The sequence below is a fragment of the Cololabis saira genome, chromosome 23 (assembly GCF_033807715.1).
Source record: "Cololabis saira isolate AMF1-May2022 chromosome 23, fColSai1.1, whole genome shotgun sequence".
NCBI lineage: Eukaryota > Metazoa > Chordata > Actinopteri > Beloniformes > Belonidae > Cololabis > Cololabis saira.
The window spans coordinates 16085340-16102710 of NC_084609.1; the positions used below are offsets into that span (position 1 = coordinate 16085340).

General features: G+C 40.9%; 1 protein-coding gene across 3 annotated transcripts; it reads left to right on the forward strand.

Annotated features, from left to right (window-relative positions):
* The first annotated feature begins 122 nt into the window (after window positions 1-122).
* Window positions 123-16597, forward strand: LOC133424604 (acyl-coenzyme A thioesterase 5-like). Of its 3 annotated transcripts, XM_061715298.1 has the most exons (12): window positions 172-218; window positions 3665-3751; window positions 6127-6332; window positions 7465-7564; window positions 8792-8976; window positions 9245-9408; window positions 9692-9811; window positions 12205-12287; window positions 12380-12473; window positions 12596-12676; window positions 13783-13924; window positions 14229-16597. In XM_061715298.1, the coding sequence occupies exons 3-12, from the start codon at window positions 6140-6142 to the stop codon at window positions 14351-14353; spliced, it is 1287 nt and encodes a 428-aa protein (XP_061571282.1). In that variant the 5' UTR covers window positions 172-218; window positions 3665-3751; window positions 6127-6139; the 3' UTR covers window positions 14354-16597. The 3 variants fall into 3 exon arrangements, with proteins under 3 accessions (XP_061571281.1, XP_061571282.1, XP_061571283.1); XM_061715297.1 differs by lacking the exon at window positions 3665-3751 and having other exon boundaries at window positions 123-218; XM_061715299.1 differs by lacking the exons at window positions 172-218; window positions 3665-3751 and adding an exon at window positions 4867-4910.
* Window positions 16598-17371: the final 774 nt, after the last annotated feature.

Below are 17371 nucleotides of genomic sequence, written 5' to 3' on the forward strand. Positions count from 1 at the left end.
TTATGTAAGTATCAATGTTCCCTGTAAGATTATGATGTTTGAAGCAATACTTTTAGCTTGCACAATCACATCAGGGACTGGCTCAGCTCATTGGAGGGGGCGTGCAGAAATTTCTTTGGGAATCCTGAGTAAAGCATGCAGAACAGGTCTAAAGTCCATCAGTACGCAGACATTCAGTTCCAGACTTCACCTCTGACCCACCGAAGAGCTCCAACTCTGTGAGTCTTTCAGATTATTATTCTTTCCATAGTAGCTCTGTAATGCATTTATTTATAGGTGTTTGTTTAAAGTGAAATGTACCTTTACAGGTCAGTTAAGACTGAACGGACACAATAATGTTTGCATATGATTTGTTTCTCGCCATCTGTCACCGACACAGCAAAATCTGTCCAAACTGGAAAAATAGATTAAATTTGAATGAAAAAAAAAGAAAAAATGTTAGTTAGTCCTTAATGTATTTTTTATAATAATTTCAGTGGGTCTTTAATAGAATTTTGACTTCTTGAACAACGATTAACATATATTCATGATGCGCCTTGAATTCACTAACGGTGATGTACTACTGTAAATGTGATGTACAACAGAGGTCTGTAACCTCCCTGGCTCATGAAAGCAAAATGTTTCTGCCAGTTCTTAGATTTATGAAAGATGCCATGTTTGCCAAACCTGACACCACAAAGCCTCGGTCCATGAACCTGGCAGTCCGATGGCACATACCAAGTAACCACAAGCTACCTATTTAAGCTTAACTTATGTTAACCTATAATGCTAACAAATGTTACCATACATTCAGTATGGTTGGTCCTGTCTTCACATCACGTTTGCATCAGTCTGAAGTCTCACTTGGCGAAAGGCCCGATCGGCTGGCTCTAAGTGGTTTGGTGGCCTTTGCCCCCAGATCCCTCGAGGCCGACACAGAGCTGCAGCTGCCGGTCAGGACAACCCGTGTTATCTTTCAGAGTGGTTACCCTCTCTTACCTCTTAATTTACAGCTCATACATAATTCACTTGATATGCTGAGCGTTCAGTAGCGAGTTATGACAACTGGCCATTAATACCATCAACGGTAGCTGCAGTCACTCAAAAAAAAACAACTATATATATATATATATATATATATATATCAATAGTATATATACATGATGAGTTTCAGTAGTACTGAAATGAACATAGTCTAAATTTGAATTCAGAATGGTTTAAAGGAGCATGAGGCAGGATTGAGGCAGGATTTATGAAAAAAATTCGTATACGTTTTAAGTTTTCTAGTAATAATGTCAGATGAAGCGTTCCAAACCCAAAAGAATGATTCCTCTAGTGTATCTCTCCGTTGCCTTGAACAGGCTGTGTGCTGCAAAATGTGCTGCAATGGTGACCGGAATTTCCCGCTCTGTCCTGCGGATGTGACGTCAAATGACGCTGCATCCCGTGCCGGCTTCACTGTTGGTTGCAGTACCCCCGGCGGCCGTCGTGGCGAAGGTGGCGCTAATGAGTCTCATTTCTTAAAAGCCTCATGCTCCTTTAAATAATGAAGTCAAAGGCAACTGCAAACAAATTAGTTTTTAACCTTGATTTAAAGGAACCAAAGGTTAGATAAAATTAGATTAGATTAGATTGGTCCTAAACTATTCCGTGGTTTATAAACTAACAGAAGTGTTTTAAAGCCTTTTCTCAGAGATAAGCGTAAGGATCTTAGAACTGGAGTGATGTGATCCACTTTCATTGTTCTAGTGAGGACTCAGGCACAACATTCCAGATTAACTGTATCTGTCTGATTATGACTTGTGAAGACATTGTTGCAGTAATTCATTGTCTTAATGTGTCTCTAAATGTTCAGGTCTGAGTCCTTGACTACACCTAGAGTCCAGGCCTTATCAGTGATTTATAGCAGGGGCTCATGTGAGCTGGTCAATAGAAGGATTGCCAGTTTGAGCATAGAATAATATATAGAGAATATATAGAATAATGCGGACACTGAGTGCTTTGAATGTCCAAGAAAAGCGCAATATATAAGATTAGAGCTTTATTTGTCAATGAGCCAGCGTCCCGGCACAGTGAAATTACTCCCTGTTCAACCCATCAAGAGAATTGATAAAAGACAAAACAGATGGCAACATATGACATGGGTACACTGGTGCATTTAGCTGAGATGGGATGACATGACACTGGAAAAGAGGAGGGAAAAAATGCTCCATAGGGGGGGATCCCAGCACAGGCCATCCGAGTGAGCACCGCAGCCTTCATAGCCGACTCTCCAACCTGGTGGCTGTTTTAGGGGTGGGACGGGGGAGCCAGGGAAAGCGTTGAATAATGGGGGAGGTGTATTTATCAGTATAAAGGAGGGTCCCCCCTTATGATCCAGGTCCTGGTCCAGGTTTCTTCCCTCCTAAAGGGGAGTTTTTTCTTGCCACTGTTTAGCTTAAAGTTTTTTTCCCACTAGGGGAGTTTTTACCTGCCAGTTATGTAATATTGCTCGGGGGTCATGTTCTTGGTCTCTGAAAAGATGCTAGAGACAACTTCTGTTGTAATAGACGCTACATAAATCTAATTTAATTTAATTTAATTGAATTATGTGCACGTGTGTGTGTATGTTTGTATGAGTGGCAAGTCTGTGAACTATGCCCCAGATCTACTCATCAGCCATTGTCCTTGATGTTATCAGCCGGCTTGGTATAGTTGATACGGTTCTGATACGGTTCTGATACAGGTCCACAGGTGTGATGAGGGGAAGGGGACGGCTAGTGGGAGCAGAGCGTCTTGTTTTCAATCGTCCAGGGAGATTGTGACTAGATTGTGTATTAATTACTGAAACTGTGTGGTGACTCCTAAGCGCTTTTCTTTAGGTCCAAAAACAACTACAGTACCTCAGTTTTGTTTTTGTTCAACTGAAGAACATTATAGCACATCCACTCACTGATTTATTCTATGCATCTACTCAAAGCTTGTATGAGCTCATTGTCACCTGGTGACATTGTTATATAAAGTTGTGTGTCATTTGCATAATTATGGCAACTTATCATGTTTATTATTATCTGAGCTAGTGGAAGCACGTAAATGTTAAATAAGAAGGGTCCTTGGATAGAAACTTGGGGAACTGAACATGTAATTATTGTCAATTCTGATGTAATGTTACCGATTGACACTAAGTAATGATAACAATAACGGATTAGATTTACATCGCACTTTTTTCGACACTCAAAGCACTCACATTGGTTCCATTACATTCATACACATTCACACACCAGCAATGCCCTCACTGGAGGCAAGGAGGGAGAACTGTCTTGCCCAAGGACACAACAACAGATAATAATAATAAATAATAATAAAAATTCTATTTAATTTATATAGCGCTTTTAAAAGATCTCAAAGACGCTTAGAAGATTGCAAAGATGACCGGGGGGAGTGGGATTCGGGATTCGGGAGTGGGAAACCAGCAATATGATTGTAATGGGTTTATATGTTGTATGTTACAGTTTTTAAGATTGATTTCAGTAAATGTCCAAAACACAGCAAAAGCCTTCCTGGGTATTTATTGGAGCAACTGCTAGCTATCAGTAAAGCTAGTTCCCAAACCCTAGTGAAGGCAAAATACCATAGTCAGCAGTGTCAAATGCTGTGCTGAGATCCAACGATGATAATCCAGAGTCTGTATTTATTGATGTTATAGAACACCTTGACATGGACAGTTTCTGTGCGGTGGTGAGCATGACAACCTGACTGGAAAACATCAAAGTGGTTGGTCAGAGATAAGAAGGTACATAACTGTTGAAACAACTTCTTCAATACCCTTACTGATCCATGCAAGATTTAAGCACGTGTACTTGTGCTTGGATGTATTTTACATTATGTATAAATATAACTAGTTATACCTATGTGCTAACCATGAATCGTTTCAGTATTTAGTACACACCACACAATATATAATATCTAATTGGTAATATGTACACACAAATAGATATATGGTTATGTATGTACAACTGTGTAATTGTTTGCATGTTTATGACTTCATATTGGCATATTTACACATGTATGATCATTTAAAGACAGATGCACGAATATTTGTACACATGGATAGTATGTACACGTTACTTTCACGTAATCGATATGCATCTTATCCAAATATGGGAAGTTGCTGTGATTGAGGTGGACTTGGGTCAGAGGAACTAGGCAAAGAAAGGAGGGGGAAAAATATGCTCAAGATTTAAAAATGACATGAGCCTCCACTCTGGTTGTTTTTTTCTGCCTAGTTAGACACACCGATTATTTGAAAAGAAGATGAATGAAAAAAGAGCTGGGAAATAATTGACGTATTCACAGAGAAAGTCCTCTGAGGGAGGACATTTCATTTTTTCATAAAACAAAAGCAAATGGTTTCCCTTTTAATGCGTTCATTTTCAAATGAAAAAATAAATTATGTAAATTCACTTTATTTATTTAGTTCATGAGTTTTTTAATCCACCTTTTTTATAATTAGCATTTACTAGTTAAGAAATAATAACATAAGTGGCTTTCCATCCCTATTCAAGCCATTATTTAATTTTTTTTTTTAAGTCAAACGGGTAGGTTTAAGAGAAAAATGTATAGTATTTATCAAATTTGCCATATTCTAATCATTCAATCTAAATTTCAAGATGGTATTTTAGTTTTTAGTTTTACTTGTCTGCACACATATTAATGGTTAATACCATGCTGGTAAGAACCTAAGTGCATTGTTAATATATTTACCTTATTAATATATATATACGCATACATACATATACAGATATGTATTTTAGTTATTTTATCCCCCTTTGTTATTTTTAAACACGTTTAAGCGTAAGCGGAGTGTCAAGTTTACTTATTCCAAAGCCAACAAGAGGGACGTAAACGCAGCACGGCCAGAAACTCTGCTGCTGTTTTTCTGAAGAGTCTCGGTGAGTGAAAGTAGTTTGATCGAGTGAAGTGTTCAGAGTTTCAAAGCTGTGCTTGTTCAGATAAGTAATCGTGGGTTATCTGGAGACCTTGAAGTAGAAGTTACTCAAGTGGAATAATATCCGTGTTTAGATCTATAGATCCATGGTTTAGATATGACGTAGCGTCGCATGTTGGTGAGGCGTTTGCTGTGACATTGAATCAAAGTAATGTTGTGCAACACCTTTTTTCTAACCTGCTTCTCAAGGTCTTTTAAAATCAAGCTTTAAACGTGGATGCATTTGAATTCAGCATGGTTTGGTGAAGTTTTAAAGCCAGCCGTCACTCGTGTTTGCAAATCAGCCGCTCCAAAGTTTCGTGTGCAGCAATATTCGCATTCATTGTCGTTTTTAGCTGAGATTATGGATAATAAATACATTTTTACAGTCTTTCAAACACTGTATGGCAAGCACAAAAAGGCGATCAACCTTTTTCAATAAAGTAAAATGTTTGGAGTTTCATATCTACTTATTTCCACTTTTGCAGACCCTTTAATGTCAGTTTGATGATAGTTTTAATAAAGATTTTCTAAAACCTCTTGCTGAGTAAGATCACTGCTTTAGGAAAACTATCTGTTACAACTATGTTGTAATTCAAAATGGGATAACTGTATTTTTATTGGACCAGAAAGACTGTGTAACCAATGTGTTTTAAAGGAGACATGATTATTCTTCCGAAAGTTGGCTCCTTTTCATCAGCTCTTTCTGAAATCTCTGACATATTTGTCAAAGTACCACAGATATACAGTACAAAAGCTCCTGTCGTAACCATGTTTTTACAGCTCAGTTCATAGCAGCCTATTATGGGGGATGGAGCTACCAAGAAAGTTCACTCCCTAATCTGCCGGCATGCATAAAAATGGGTCTTGCATTGTTATGCCACTTGCTTACAAAGTAAAGCAGATATTACATTATGCAAAATTGTAATAGTACAATATACAATATAATAATTGAAATAATAGATAAAAAAATACATGACTAAACTCTGATCTGATCTGATCTGTGATTTTCCCTAAAGTGTCCCTTTTAATAAAGAAGGGGATTTGAGGCTTGTCCTTGTCCTCATTAATTTTTTTGTTTTTCTTGATAATATTATTGTAAAGATATTCGAGCAGCACTGTCCTTTCTTTTTTGACTGACAAACTCACATAGATGTGTTTTTTTTCTTCTTGCTCTTCAGACAAACATCAGTCATGTCTGGGGCTACTCCTCCGATTCTCTCCGTCCATCCCTGTCAGGCTCTGGTTGATGAGACGTTCAGTGTGGTGGTGGAGAATCTGCCTCCAGGACGTCCAGTCACCGTCCGCTCCCTCCACCAATCTGAAGACAAGGACTTCTGGGAGGCCTACGGGCACTACGTCAGCGACCACCATGGGACTGTCTCTGGTGGGTTCTGGGTCAGGTCCAGGGGGCTGATGCAGTCTAGCACCAACCCTTCATCTACCATTCAATCTTTAATGATGGTCTCATTGTTGGTGCAAGTACCTGATCTATGTGAAATCTGTTGTTCTGGCTCAAGTTAAACTTTGTACCAGGGAAGAGCAGAGTAAAGGCCACACTTTACTGCACTGCCTCATTTCATTCATTCATTTCATTTAATTATTTATTCAAACAGGTTAAAACAAAAACAAAATAATCAGAATACATAAAATGTATATACTGAAAAAAAACAAAAAAAACAAAGTAAACCATAAGCAAAACAAAGCAAATTAAAGAGACAAATCTATATGTAAATAAATATTTCCTGTTTGAAAGGGTGTAGGATGAAGTTTCAAAAAACTTTTCTAGATCTACCCCTTCTATGTTCTGTTTTTACAATGTATTCATTTCACAGAACTCCAAAAGAAAAGCATAAAAGAAAAGAAAAAGAAAGTGGTTCAGCTGAGCAAGGCACTTTGGTCGTTGGCTGTCAGTTCATGTGTCCATTTCCGTTTTGTATCCATACAGAGTACTGTTTTTAAAGATTCATTTCAACTTACTTGGTGAATTACATGATTTCATTTCATCTTTACAGTTGTTCCACAGATTAACTCCCTTCACTGATACACAATGGGTTTTGATGTTTGTTCGTACATGCTGTTTTTTAAAATTGCATATTCCCCTGAGATTGTGTTTATTTTCTTTTATTTGAAACAACTTCTGGATGTCTTGTGGCAACTGATGATGATTTGCTTTGTGCATGATTTGTAAAGTTTTGAAGTCGACCTCATTTTGCCGTACACAGCTCTTCATGAAGTTCAGTTGAGACTCTTATGAATTTGAAGGGTTGGTCAGTTTGTTTAATCCAAAATTAAAGGCTCACTTTTATTGTTGTTTAACTTGAATGCCCATAAATCCATTGTTCAGAGACTGCAGTGCAAGTTTGTTGTTACCATGACACAGTTGTGACCTCAGAGGCAGAAATCCAGCAGGTTAAGCTGTCTTTACGGATCAGGTGACTCGCGTATTCAAAATATCGGATCAGGAGATTGACTGTCACAATTACTTGTTTGTTTTATTTTTTTTCTTGCAATTGTAGTTTCAGAAGATTTGAGCCTCGGAGGAACATACAGGGGAAAAGAGCCCATGGGTTTGTTGTGGAGCATGCGTCCTGTCCCGGGCAGCCGCACTGGCCTCAGGTAGCGTGACCTTGCACTCGGCCTCAAATATCTCAACACGTTCATGTATTCAAAGTACGTTTCCCTTCCACAGGGAGACCGATCACTTACTCAGGTGATCAGCATGGTTTGTTTTAAACCACATTTAAAAATAAAAGAAAGCCAGCTGGTAGTAACACAAACCTCCACATGGGGGCAGCAGAGAGCTACATATAAGGCAAAGCTGTAGCGAATTTGGGGTTGATGCATGTTTTCCCCTCTTTTCCTCCTGTTCTCCATCCATCGTATCTCGGAAAACATGCACGTAACCATGGCAGTTTGTGCAAACAGGGAGCGATCCTCTGTCCCAACATGTAGCACGGCGTCACTTATCATGATTATGTTTCCGATTAAGTAGGGTGAATAATATTTTTAGAGAGAAAATGTGAATACATCATGACTGAAATTGAATACAAACACTTAACACAGCAACATATCAATTTGTGATTCACTTAATTGTTTCCGTCCAAAAATTACAGAAGGTCACAATTTGTTTCACTTGTCACTTTCATTAAAAAAGAAAAAAAACAACAGAAAAGAAGGACTGCTGGTGTCATCCGTTGTTACTCAGTTGAAAGTTGAAAGCCTTGGAAATCACCAGAGGGTTGAACATGCCTCGTGAGTCCGAGTTCAGAGCCTCAACGGTTGAAGATGAGTGTTTTGGTGTAACTGACTGCTTTTGCAGTGCAGGACGAATCCTTTCAGTGGTGTATATTGGATTTATCCAACCAAAGGACCATCAGATGGCCACATCTCTCATAGAGGGGCCAAGTATTTGTCCAACAATCCCTTTATTGGTAATGTTTCACCTGCTGTCTAAACACTGTAATAAAAGAAAAGCTTAGAAAGTAATATTCCTTACCATTTTACATTTATTTTTACTGTGCGTAGATTAAATACTACAACATTCACAGACTGACTCACGTAGTTCCTGCCCTCAGACTTTAGAGAGATGCTGTTGTCTTTTCATCGCTATGAAAGCATTTGTACTTGGATCAAGAACAACAAAATATTTAGGACTTGGTGCTCATACGACTCTCTTTTCAAGAAGACTGCTTCAAAAGAGATGTTTTTGCATCAAAAACAGGATTTGGTCATGAAAATGTTGCTCAGGAAAGAGTAGATAGGGTCCAAAATCAGCAAAACCAATGAAAGGACGACAAATTTTTTACAGCCCTCAATGCTTTTTTTCTTCTCTTCACTGGTCAGGTTGAGGAAGGTAAATGTGTGCGCCCCCTTACTGGTGAACATCTCGGTGTACAGCGGACACGAAAACTTCAGAGATATCCCCCCGCTGGTCTCAACACTTGTAGAGAGGTGGTACATGGCTCCGGGCGTCAAGAGGATTGAAATCAATGAGAAAGGAATTCGAGGGACGTTGCTCATACCTGCAGGTAACCTGCACCTCAGAAAACACCTGCACTCATAAAGTGAGGGAGTCAATGCACTACCATCTGTTGTCAAAGCAGAATTAAAACATTTTTTTTTTATCGTTTTTTTTCGTTTTCAATGAATGATTTACTATACAGGGAAATATTTAAATCTAACTTGTGTCAAAGTGTTTCTATAGTTTTGGTCTCTTGTCTTTTACAATAAACTTTTTCTTACACTTTGAACACTTGGTGAGGTTTTCCCAGAAGCATTTCCTCCATCTCCCATCAGGTCCAGGACGCTATCCCGGACTGCTGGACCTTTGGGGAGGGGGAGGAGGGCTGAATGAGTATCGTGCTGCTCTGCTGGCGTCCCATGGTTATGCTTCTCTGGCGGTGGATTATATCAAGGCTGCTGAATATAAGACGAAAGATCTGCAGCTGAAATACTTTGAGGTTTGTGTCAGTTCATCATCTCTAGATTCTTTAGACTCTTCTGCAGCTTTTCATTGCTTTTACTCTCAGCTGATCCAGCTCGATATATTTCTATAAAGTCATATTCCTCCAAGTAGCAAAAAGTTTCTAACCAAAATATTTCCAACTCAGTTCAGCAGCATTTTTTTATTTTCTACCGTCACATTTAACACAAGACTTTTTTCTCATCTTGCAGATCCGATTATACCTTTTTTTTGCAGTGTTTTACTCTCCTATTTATTTCCTCATGTCTATATTTGTGCAGATAGCATTTAATATTCTCAAGGAGCATCCTCAAGTGATGTCAGACAGAGTTGGAATAATTGGTCTCTGTCTTGGCTCACTCATCGCCCTGTCCTTGGCAGCTTACAGCACCAATATCAAGGTGAGTCCTGGAAGTAACATGACTAAAGATAAAGGTGAATTTGTCTTATTTCAAATAACAGTTCTGCATTTAATCAGTGCTGTAGGTTGAACCCAAGCATTCCTTTAATAGTTTGATTTATACTTCTAAATATGAATGCAGGTCACAGTACACAGGTTGGATTGGTGACTGGTCCACTTGGTTGAAATATCTCACGTCAGCCGTGACAGTGATACCTGGAGGGATTTTATTGGGAGGAACGGCCTCCCTGATCTGAACCCGAGGGGTGCTCTGTTATTGGACTTCTGTGCTAGTCACAGTTTGTCCATAATGAACACCATGTTCGAGCGTAAGGGTGTCCATCAGTATATGTGGCACCAGGACACCCAAGAATGTATTGTTGTTTAATCTGATCTTTGGCCGTATGTCTTGGACACTCGGGTGAAGAGAGGGGCTGAGCTGTCAACTGATCACCACCTGGTGGTGAGTTGGATGCGCTGGTGGAGGAGGAAGTTGGACAGACCAGGCAGATCCAAGCGTATCGTGAGGGTCTGCTGGGAACTTCTGGCTGAGTCCTCTGTCAGGGAGGTTTTCAACTCTCATCTCCGAAAAAACCTTTTGAGGGAGGCTGAGGACATTGAGTCCGAGTGTACTATGTTCTCTGCCTCCATTGTTGACGCGGCAGCTCGAAGTTGTGGATGCAAGGTCTCTGGTGCCTGTCATGATGGTAATCCCCGAACCTGGTGGTGGACACCGGAAGTACAGGATGCCGTCAGACTGAAGAAGTAGTCCTACCGGGCTATGTTGGCCTGTGGGACTCCTGACGCAGTAGATAGGTACCGGCAGGCCAAGCAGGCTGCGGCTCGGGCAGCCCTGGAGGCAAAAACTCGGGTCTGGGAGGAGTTCAGGGAGGCCATGGAGGAGGACTTTCGGTCGGCGTCAAGGAAATTCTGGCGGACCGTTCGGCGCCTCAGAAGGGGGAAGCAGTACTCTGTCGGCACCGTTTACGGTGCGGGGGGGGGGGGGGGCTGTTGACCTTGACTGGGGACATCGTCGGCCGGTGGAAGGAATACTTCGAGGATTTCCTCAACCCGACTGACTAGCCTTCCACTGAGGAAGCAGAGAGTGGGGCCTCGGGATCGTGCTCATCCATCACCCAAGCCGAGGTCACTGAGGTAGTCTCTGTCGTAGGGCTGTCTTGGTTGACACGCCTCTGCGACATTGCATGGAGGAAGGGGACAGTACCGCTGGGGTGGCAAACCGGGGTGGTGGTCCCTCTGTTTAAAAAGGGGGACCGGAGAATGTGTTCCAACTATAGGGGGGAATTACACAACTCAGCCTCAGGGGAAAGTCTACGCCAGGGTACTGGAGAAGAAAATTCAGCCGATAGTTGAGCCTCGGATTCAAGAGAAACAATGCAGTTTTCGTCCCAGTCGTGGAACACTGGACCAGCTCTACACCCTCCGCAGGGTGCTTGAGGGTTCATGGGAATTTGCCCAACCAGTCTACATGTGCTTTGTGGATCTGGAGAAGGCATTTGACCGTGTCCCTCGTGCCATTCTTTGGGGGGTGCTCGGTGAGTATGGAGTCCGGGGCCATCTATTAAGGGCTGTCCGGTCTCTGTATGATCGAAGCAGGAGTCTGGTTCGCATTGCCGGCAGTAAGTCAGACTTGTTCCCGGTGCATGTTGGACTCCGGCAGGGCTGCCCTTTGTCACCGGTCCTGTTCATAATTTTTATGGACAGGATTTCTAGGCGTAGCGAGGGGCCGGAGAGGATCCAGTTTGAGAACCACAGGCCGGGTGCAAAGCAGCAGGGATGAGAATCAGCACCTCCAAGACCGAGGCCATGGTTCTCCACCGGGAAAGGGTGGCATGCCTTCTCCGGGTGGGTGGAGAAGTCCTGCCTCAGTTGGAGGAGTTCAAGTATCTCCGGGTCTTGTTCACGAGTGAGGGAACAATGGAGCGTGAGATTGACAGACGGATCGGTGCAGCGTCCGCAGTAATGCGGTCGATGTACCGGACCGTCGTGGTGAAGAGGGAGCTGAGTCGAAAGGCGAAGCTCTCGATTTACCGGTCAATCTACGCTCCTACCCTCACCTATGGTCATGAACTTTGGATAGTGACCGAAAGGATAAGATTGGGGATACAAGCCACTGTGATGAGTTTCCTCTGCAGGGTGGCTGGACGCTCCCTTAGAGATAGGGTGAGGAGTTCGGTCACCCGGGAGTCGAGCCGCTGCTCCTTCACATTGAGAGGAGTCAGCTGAGGTGGCTTGGGCATCTGTATCGATGCTTCCTGGACGCCTCCCTAGGGAGGTGTTCCAGGCATGTCCCTCCTCCCTAGGGAGGTGTTCCAGGCATGTCCCACCGGGAGGAGACCCCGGGGAAGAATAACTGGCTTTTTTTTGTTTCAGCCTCATTGTATCATTTGCATCAGCAGCGTCCTCACCACCTCATCCGGGAAATTAATCGGTGGAATCAGTGAAGGGATACCCGAGTATGTATCAGAAACCTGGTTGCACTATACATTTTGTATTTTTTTTGTTTTGTTTTTGTCGGAGTAATACAAACATTTATGTGAAATTGCAGGAGAGCTCAAAAGACGCGCGTGGATGAGAATAACCATCATATCTGGAGAGATGTTGGTGTGGCGCTTCTTGACGAGCCCTCAATGAAAGTGGAGGCAAGTAGAAGCTTTTTGTTCACTCCAGTGATATCCTTTCATTTCAGCCTGATGTAATTTTTCTACACTTTTATGATTAAAATACATAAATAACTTTAGTATCTTTGGACTTTTTTTGCTAGGTGGGAAAAATAAACTGTCCAATGTTGCTGCTTCATGGGTGTGATGATCAGAACTGGGCTTCATTGGAGTCAGCTCATGAAGTGAGCACGCACACACACATTTTTACATTTATGACAAACATGCTTGCCACTTTTGCAACTAGATTTAACAGCTTTTCAGACTGATTCAGTGATATTTTGTTTTGTTTTTATTACTGAAAAAATAATTTTCTTGTCATAACTGTGATAACTTGCAGGATATACAGTCACTTATTTTGCTTCTGAAACCTTCTCTGTGAGCAGTTGTGTTTCATCATGACGTTACATGGCCTTTTTTTTATTAGAGAAGAGGACTTTGTTGGATCACCCGATAGAATTGACCTGTGAGATCCAACTAAGACTTTTAAGGATGGAGGAGCAGTGTTTATGAACACATCAGCAGCCCTCCTAAGATCCATCTGTTCATCCAAATACTAAAAGTAGTTCACTTCACTGTTTTTACCTAAAAAAAAGAATAGAAAGACCTTCAGTGGTGTCTACTCCTGATAACTTCCTCACAACACTGTTAAAAGTGGGGACTTTAGTACCACACCAGCTTCAGTTGATGTTTCTTCACAGAGATAACAGCTTAGATTTTAAACTCATCAAGTCACATTTCCCACTTATTGTAAACCAGCCTGATTTCTGTTTTGAATTCTGGGTTCATATCCACATCAAGTGTCCTAAACATTAATTAATTTAGATAGTGTGGAATCACTTTGCAACCAGGCAACCTTTTCTGATAATGTTTTCTGGATGGAAAGTGGAACAATGGGGTAGGAAGTCCAGTGAGCAGGAGAGAGGGCAGTGGAAAACCACTGAAGGCATGACTGACCATGACAATAGTTTTATTTTTGCACTATTTTGATAATGTTACATGTTTACGTACATGTTTTCACTGATTAAGGAGTTGCTTTAATCTCATTGTACATGTGTATAACTACGACAAAGGCATTCATTCATACATGGTAGGTGCTACAGAGCACTGTGCACCAAAACCACTCGTCACAGAGACAGTTTCTGCCATCAGGCCGTTACTCTGCTGAACTTTCAGTAGTCAAAGAGGGTTAAATATTCGTGCAGTTTTAGTAGTAAACCTGGCGAATAAAGTTGATTCTGATTCAAGCCTCTGAGAACATGCATTTAGTTTTTGTGTTTATTCCACATAGATCTACAAGATGATGCGTGCAGCTGGGAAGGAACACCTAGTGGCCAAAGTGGACTACCCAGGTGCTGGACATCTGATTGAGCCGCCTTTTTCACCTCATTTCAGAGCAACAAATTTTATTCCACAGGGTACTAAAGAAAAATGTGAGTTATACACAGATGTACAGACTTTGTTCATACTGGGGGGCACGAATCACCAGTGTGGCTCATCTGCTTACAAATAATATAGTGTTAAATTTACCAATGTTCAAATTCACGTCAAAGTAACCTCACAAGCCTCCAGAAAATTAGCTTGAGCTGAGTTGGTGCAGTCGGTGAGTGATGAGGAGCTGGTTGTCGCTCTTGTGAATTGGCTTTAATGTTCCCTCTAAATTCTTACACGTATACTAAGTTGGGGTTTTGTTGTTCTGTGGTTATACATTGAGTATTTTAATGATGTGTGTTGCAGTGATTGTCCTTTGGGGGGGAGAAACCAAAGCCCACTCTGACGCTCAGGAAGACTCCTGGAAGAAGATCTTGAGTTTTCTGCAGCAGCACATGTACAGCAACCCCAGTACTAAATCTAAAATTTGATTGGTCACATGACTTCAGACTGCACTCCAGTCACTTCTCCAGAACCATCATGCACATCAGATTCTTCCACACTGACCAAATGTCTCTGTTTACAATTAAAATTCACAAAGTAAACAGATGAATGATTGAATGAATGAATGATTGAATGAATGAATGAATGAATGAATGAATGAATGAATGAATGAATGAATGAATTTTAACTTCCCTAATTATATTGGGCTGATAAGTGACGGGTCCGTATAGGAGAAAAATTATTTAATGTTTATTGGGGTGATGAATAAATTTAATCTAAATAACTTAAAACTAAATAACTAAATAAATTAAATTGCTTGCCTGCAGATGGCACTTTTAAAAACAGGTTGCAGTTTGTTCAGCAAGATTCTGAGCTGAGGAAAGATCTTTAAGACAACTGGCCTCTACCTCACCTGAAATGTTGCCATGATAACTAAGCTATATGATAAGGAAGAAGAAAATTCAGCCGATAGTCGTACCTCGGATTCAAGAGAAACAATGTGGTTTTCGTCCCGGTCGCGGGACACTGGACCAGCTCTACACCCTCCGCAGGGTGCTTGAGGGTTCATAGGAATTTGCCCAACCAGTCTACATGTGTTTTGTGGATCTAGAGAAAGCATTCAGGAAGCTGTGGCTAGCAACGTTGAGGCTAAAAACGATAACACAGAGCGTTGATGTTCCCACCCAGCAGACGTTTGAAAACTGTAAAAAAAAAAAAAAAAAAAAAAAAGTTTTTCTAAAGCCATAAGTGACGAACTCACTGAATTCATAGGACTTGTGATAATTATCTAAACATTTGATGTTCAGGATTTTATTTTTGTCGTCATATGTAAGTGCTCTTTGTTAAACCTTTGAAAATGTTTTAACTTAAGCTCCAAATACTTTTCTCATCCCCATGTACTAAAAGTTGAATACATGTATTTCTTTTTTTATTCATAAATCCTTGAACATGATTTTCATGTGCAGATTTGTTTGGAAAAGGAAACTGTAAATTCTTTGTTTTGACATACTGTAATGGTACATTTGATTGCCTGAATTCATATGTAAAATGTTTTGATTCTGCCTGAACCATTTTCTGTTTTTAAATTATACAGCAACTTCCCAACTTATGTTTTGTAAAGACTGATATAACGTACTGGCCGCACACAAATTCACTGTGAGCATCAAAATAGATGTTTCAATCGTCTGACTTGGAATTGAGGCCTAATTATTAAGGCGCCACACTGTTATGTGTATCGATGTGGTTATGGAAATACAGAAAACAATCAATACGATATGACTCACCAATACAATAAACAAAATACTTTGTATTAATATTCAGAATTATATTAACTTTTAAAGTTTCATGACTTTGACTATTGCTGGAATTTCCCCATTTTTAACTTAAATCATAACTACCTTGCAGTAATTTATTGTTAAAGAATATTTAAGCATTCCACACCAAAGGAAATTAACTACATCGGTGCTCTGCATAAATGCAATCAGGAGGAGCAAGCAGTCCATGTACTGAGGCTACAGCCCTTGTGCAGTGGTTGGAGGTTCCAGTCCTGGCCTGTTGCTCTGTGCTGCATGTCCTCCCCTTTCTCTCTCTCTACCCCCTTCCTGTCTGTACACTTTGAATAAAAGCCACAAAAAATTGAAAAAAAATGCAATCACACCTCGATAGAGAGTGGCTGAAAAGCCAAAAGCCATTGACTCCCATGTTAAAATGTCAAACTTTAGAAGAGAAATAGACATATGTACAGCCTGAGCTGTCAGCCCCAACTGCCCAATATTTAGTGTGCCAGAAGGGCCAAAATAAAGTCTACGTATAATCTGCTGGTGGTGTTTGGCACTCTATAGTGTTCCCTCACTGGTTCTTCAGTAGCCAGCAACGTATTCATGCTATTATTTCTTTTAATATTTGACTGATAGGGATTAGGGTTGGTGGGGAACGGGATTGGGTGGACAGGTGGGATTTGTTTTGTTTTTACTGTTAAGCACTTCGTGCTGCATGGCATTGTACAAAAAGTGCTATATTAATTGCTATATAAGTTGGATTGATTTGATTTTGATGTGTGTACTGATATGTGTATTGATAATGCATTGGTGTATGTGTAGTGTTGTTTGATGTGTGTAAATTAATGTATGATATTTCATAGTTATGTTGGATGTAACCCCTCCATTTGTGCAAGAGCTGAAACGGTCAGAGCTGAGGAGACAAATAAAGCAGTGATGTTGATCTAACAGGATCACAACCAAAACTTTGGACTGAATCATTGTTGGTACCGGTGTGTTGGATCAGTGTCATGTAGCAAATCTCCCCCAATCCACTAAATTTACTGGAAAGCTTAGGCAATAGCCCCCCACTCCCAACATAGCAGAAAGCTGCATTGCTAGTACTGTGGTCATCAGTCTTATTTGTATGTAGTTTACCTCCGGAAAAGCAATTATGGCAGAATCTAATCTGGCTGGAAGCTGGTCATGTGACCACTGTGACCCATTCTCATTACCTGATGGGAGGTGCTACACCAGGGGTGTCCAAAGTCGGTCCTCGAGGGCAGGTGTCCTGCACGTTTTAGATGTGTCCCTTTTTTTATCAAACCGTGATACAAGGAGCTTGGTCATCAACAGAACTATCCAGACTGATGATAAGGTGGTGACGACCGTTAATTAGAATCAGGTGTGTTGATGCAGGGAAACAACTAAAACATGCAGGACTGCGGCCCTCGAGGACCGACTTTGGACACCCCTGGGCTACACCATCTGGGTGTTTGTTGCATACATATTTGCAAAATCCATACACAAGACTGGTATGCAGTTTTTCATCGTGATCATGAAAAAACTTGTTATTTTTCACTGCTGGTTTACTGTGTGCTTACCTTTACCCCTTGTTCAATATCTTCTAATGTGTCAAGGGGCAGATGAGTAGGACCCAGATGCAGGAGACGGAGGCGGCAGGACTTCCAAAAAACGTGGGTTATTAAATTAAATCACTGCTGAGCAGGAATAACTTTTTTTTTTTAA

What these genes read in the sequence shown, in the direction of transcription:
- LOC133424604 (XM_061715297.1), top strand. Translation starts at nt 136, where the DNA reads ATGCAGAACAGGTCTAAAGTCCATCAGTACGCAGACATTCAGTTCCAG. An exon ending in CCACCATGGGACTGTCTCTG is followed by an intron (nt 6,333 to 7,464) that starts GTGGGTTCTGGG and finishes TTGCAATTGTAG; the next exon opens with TTTCAGAAGATTTGAGCCTC. An exon ending in GACGTTGCTCATACCTGCAG is followed by an intron (nt 8,977 to 9,244) that starts GTAACCTGCACC and finishes ATCTCCCATCAG; the next exon opens with GTCCAGGACGCTATCCCGGA.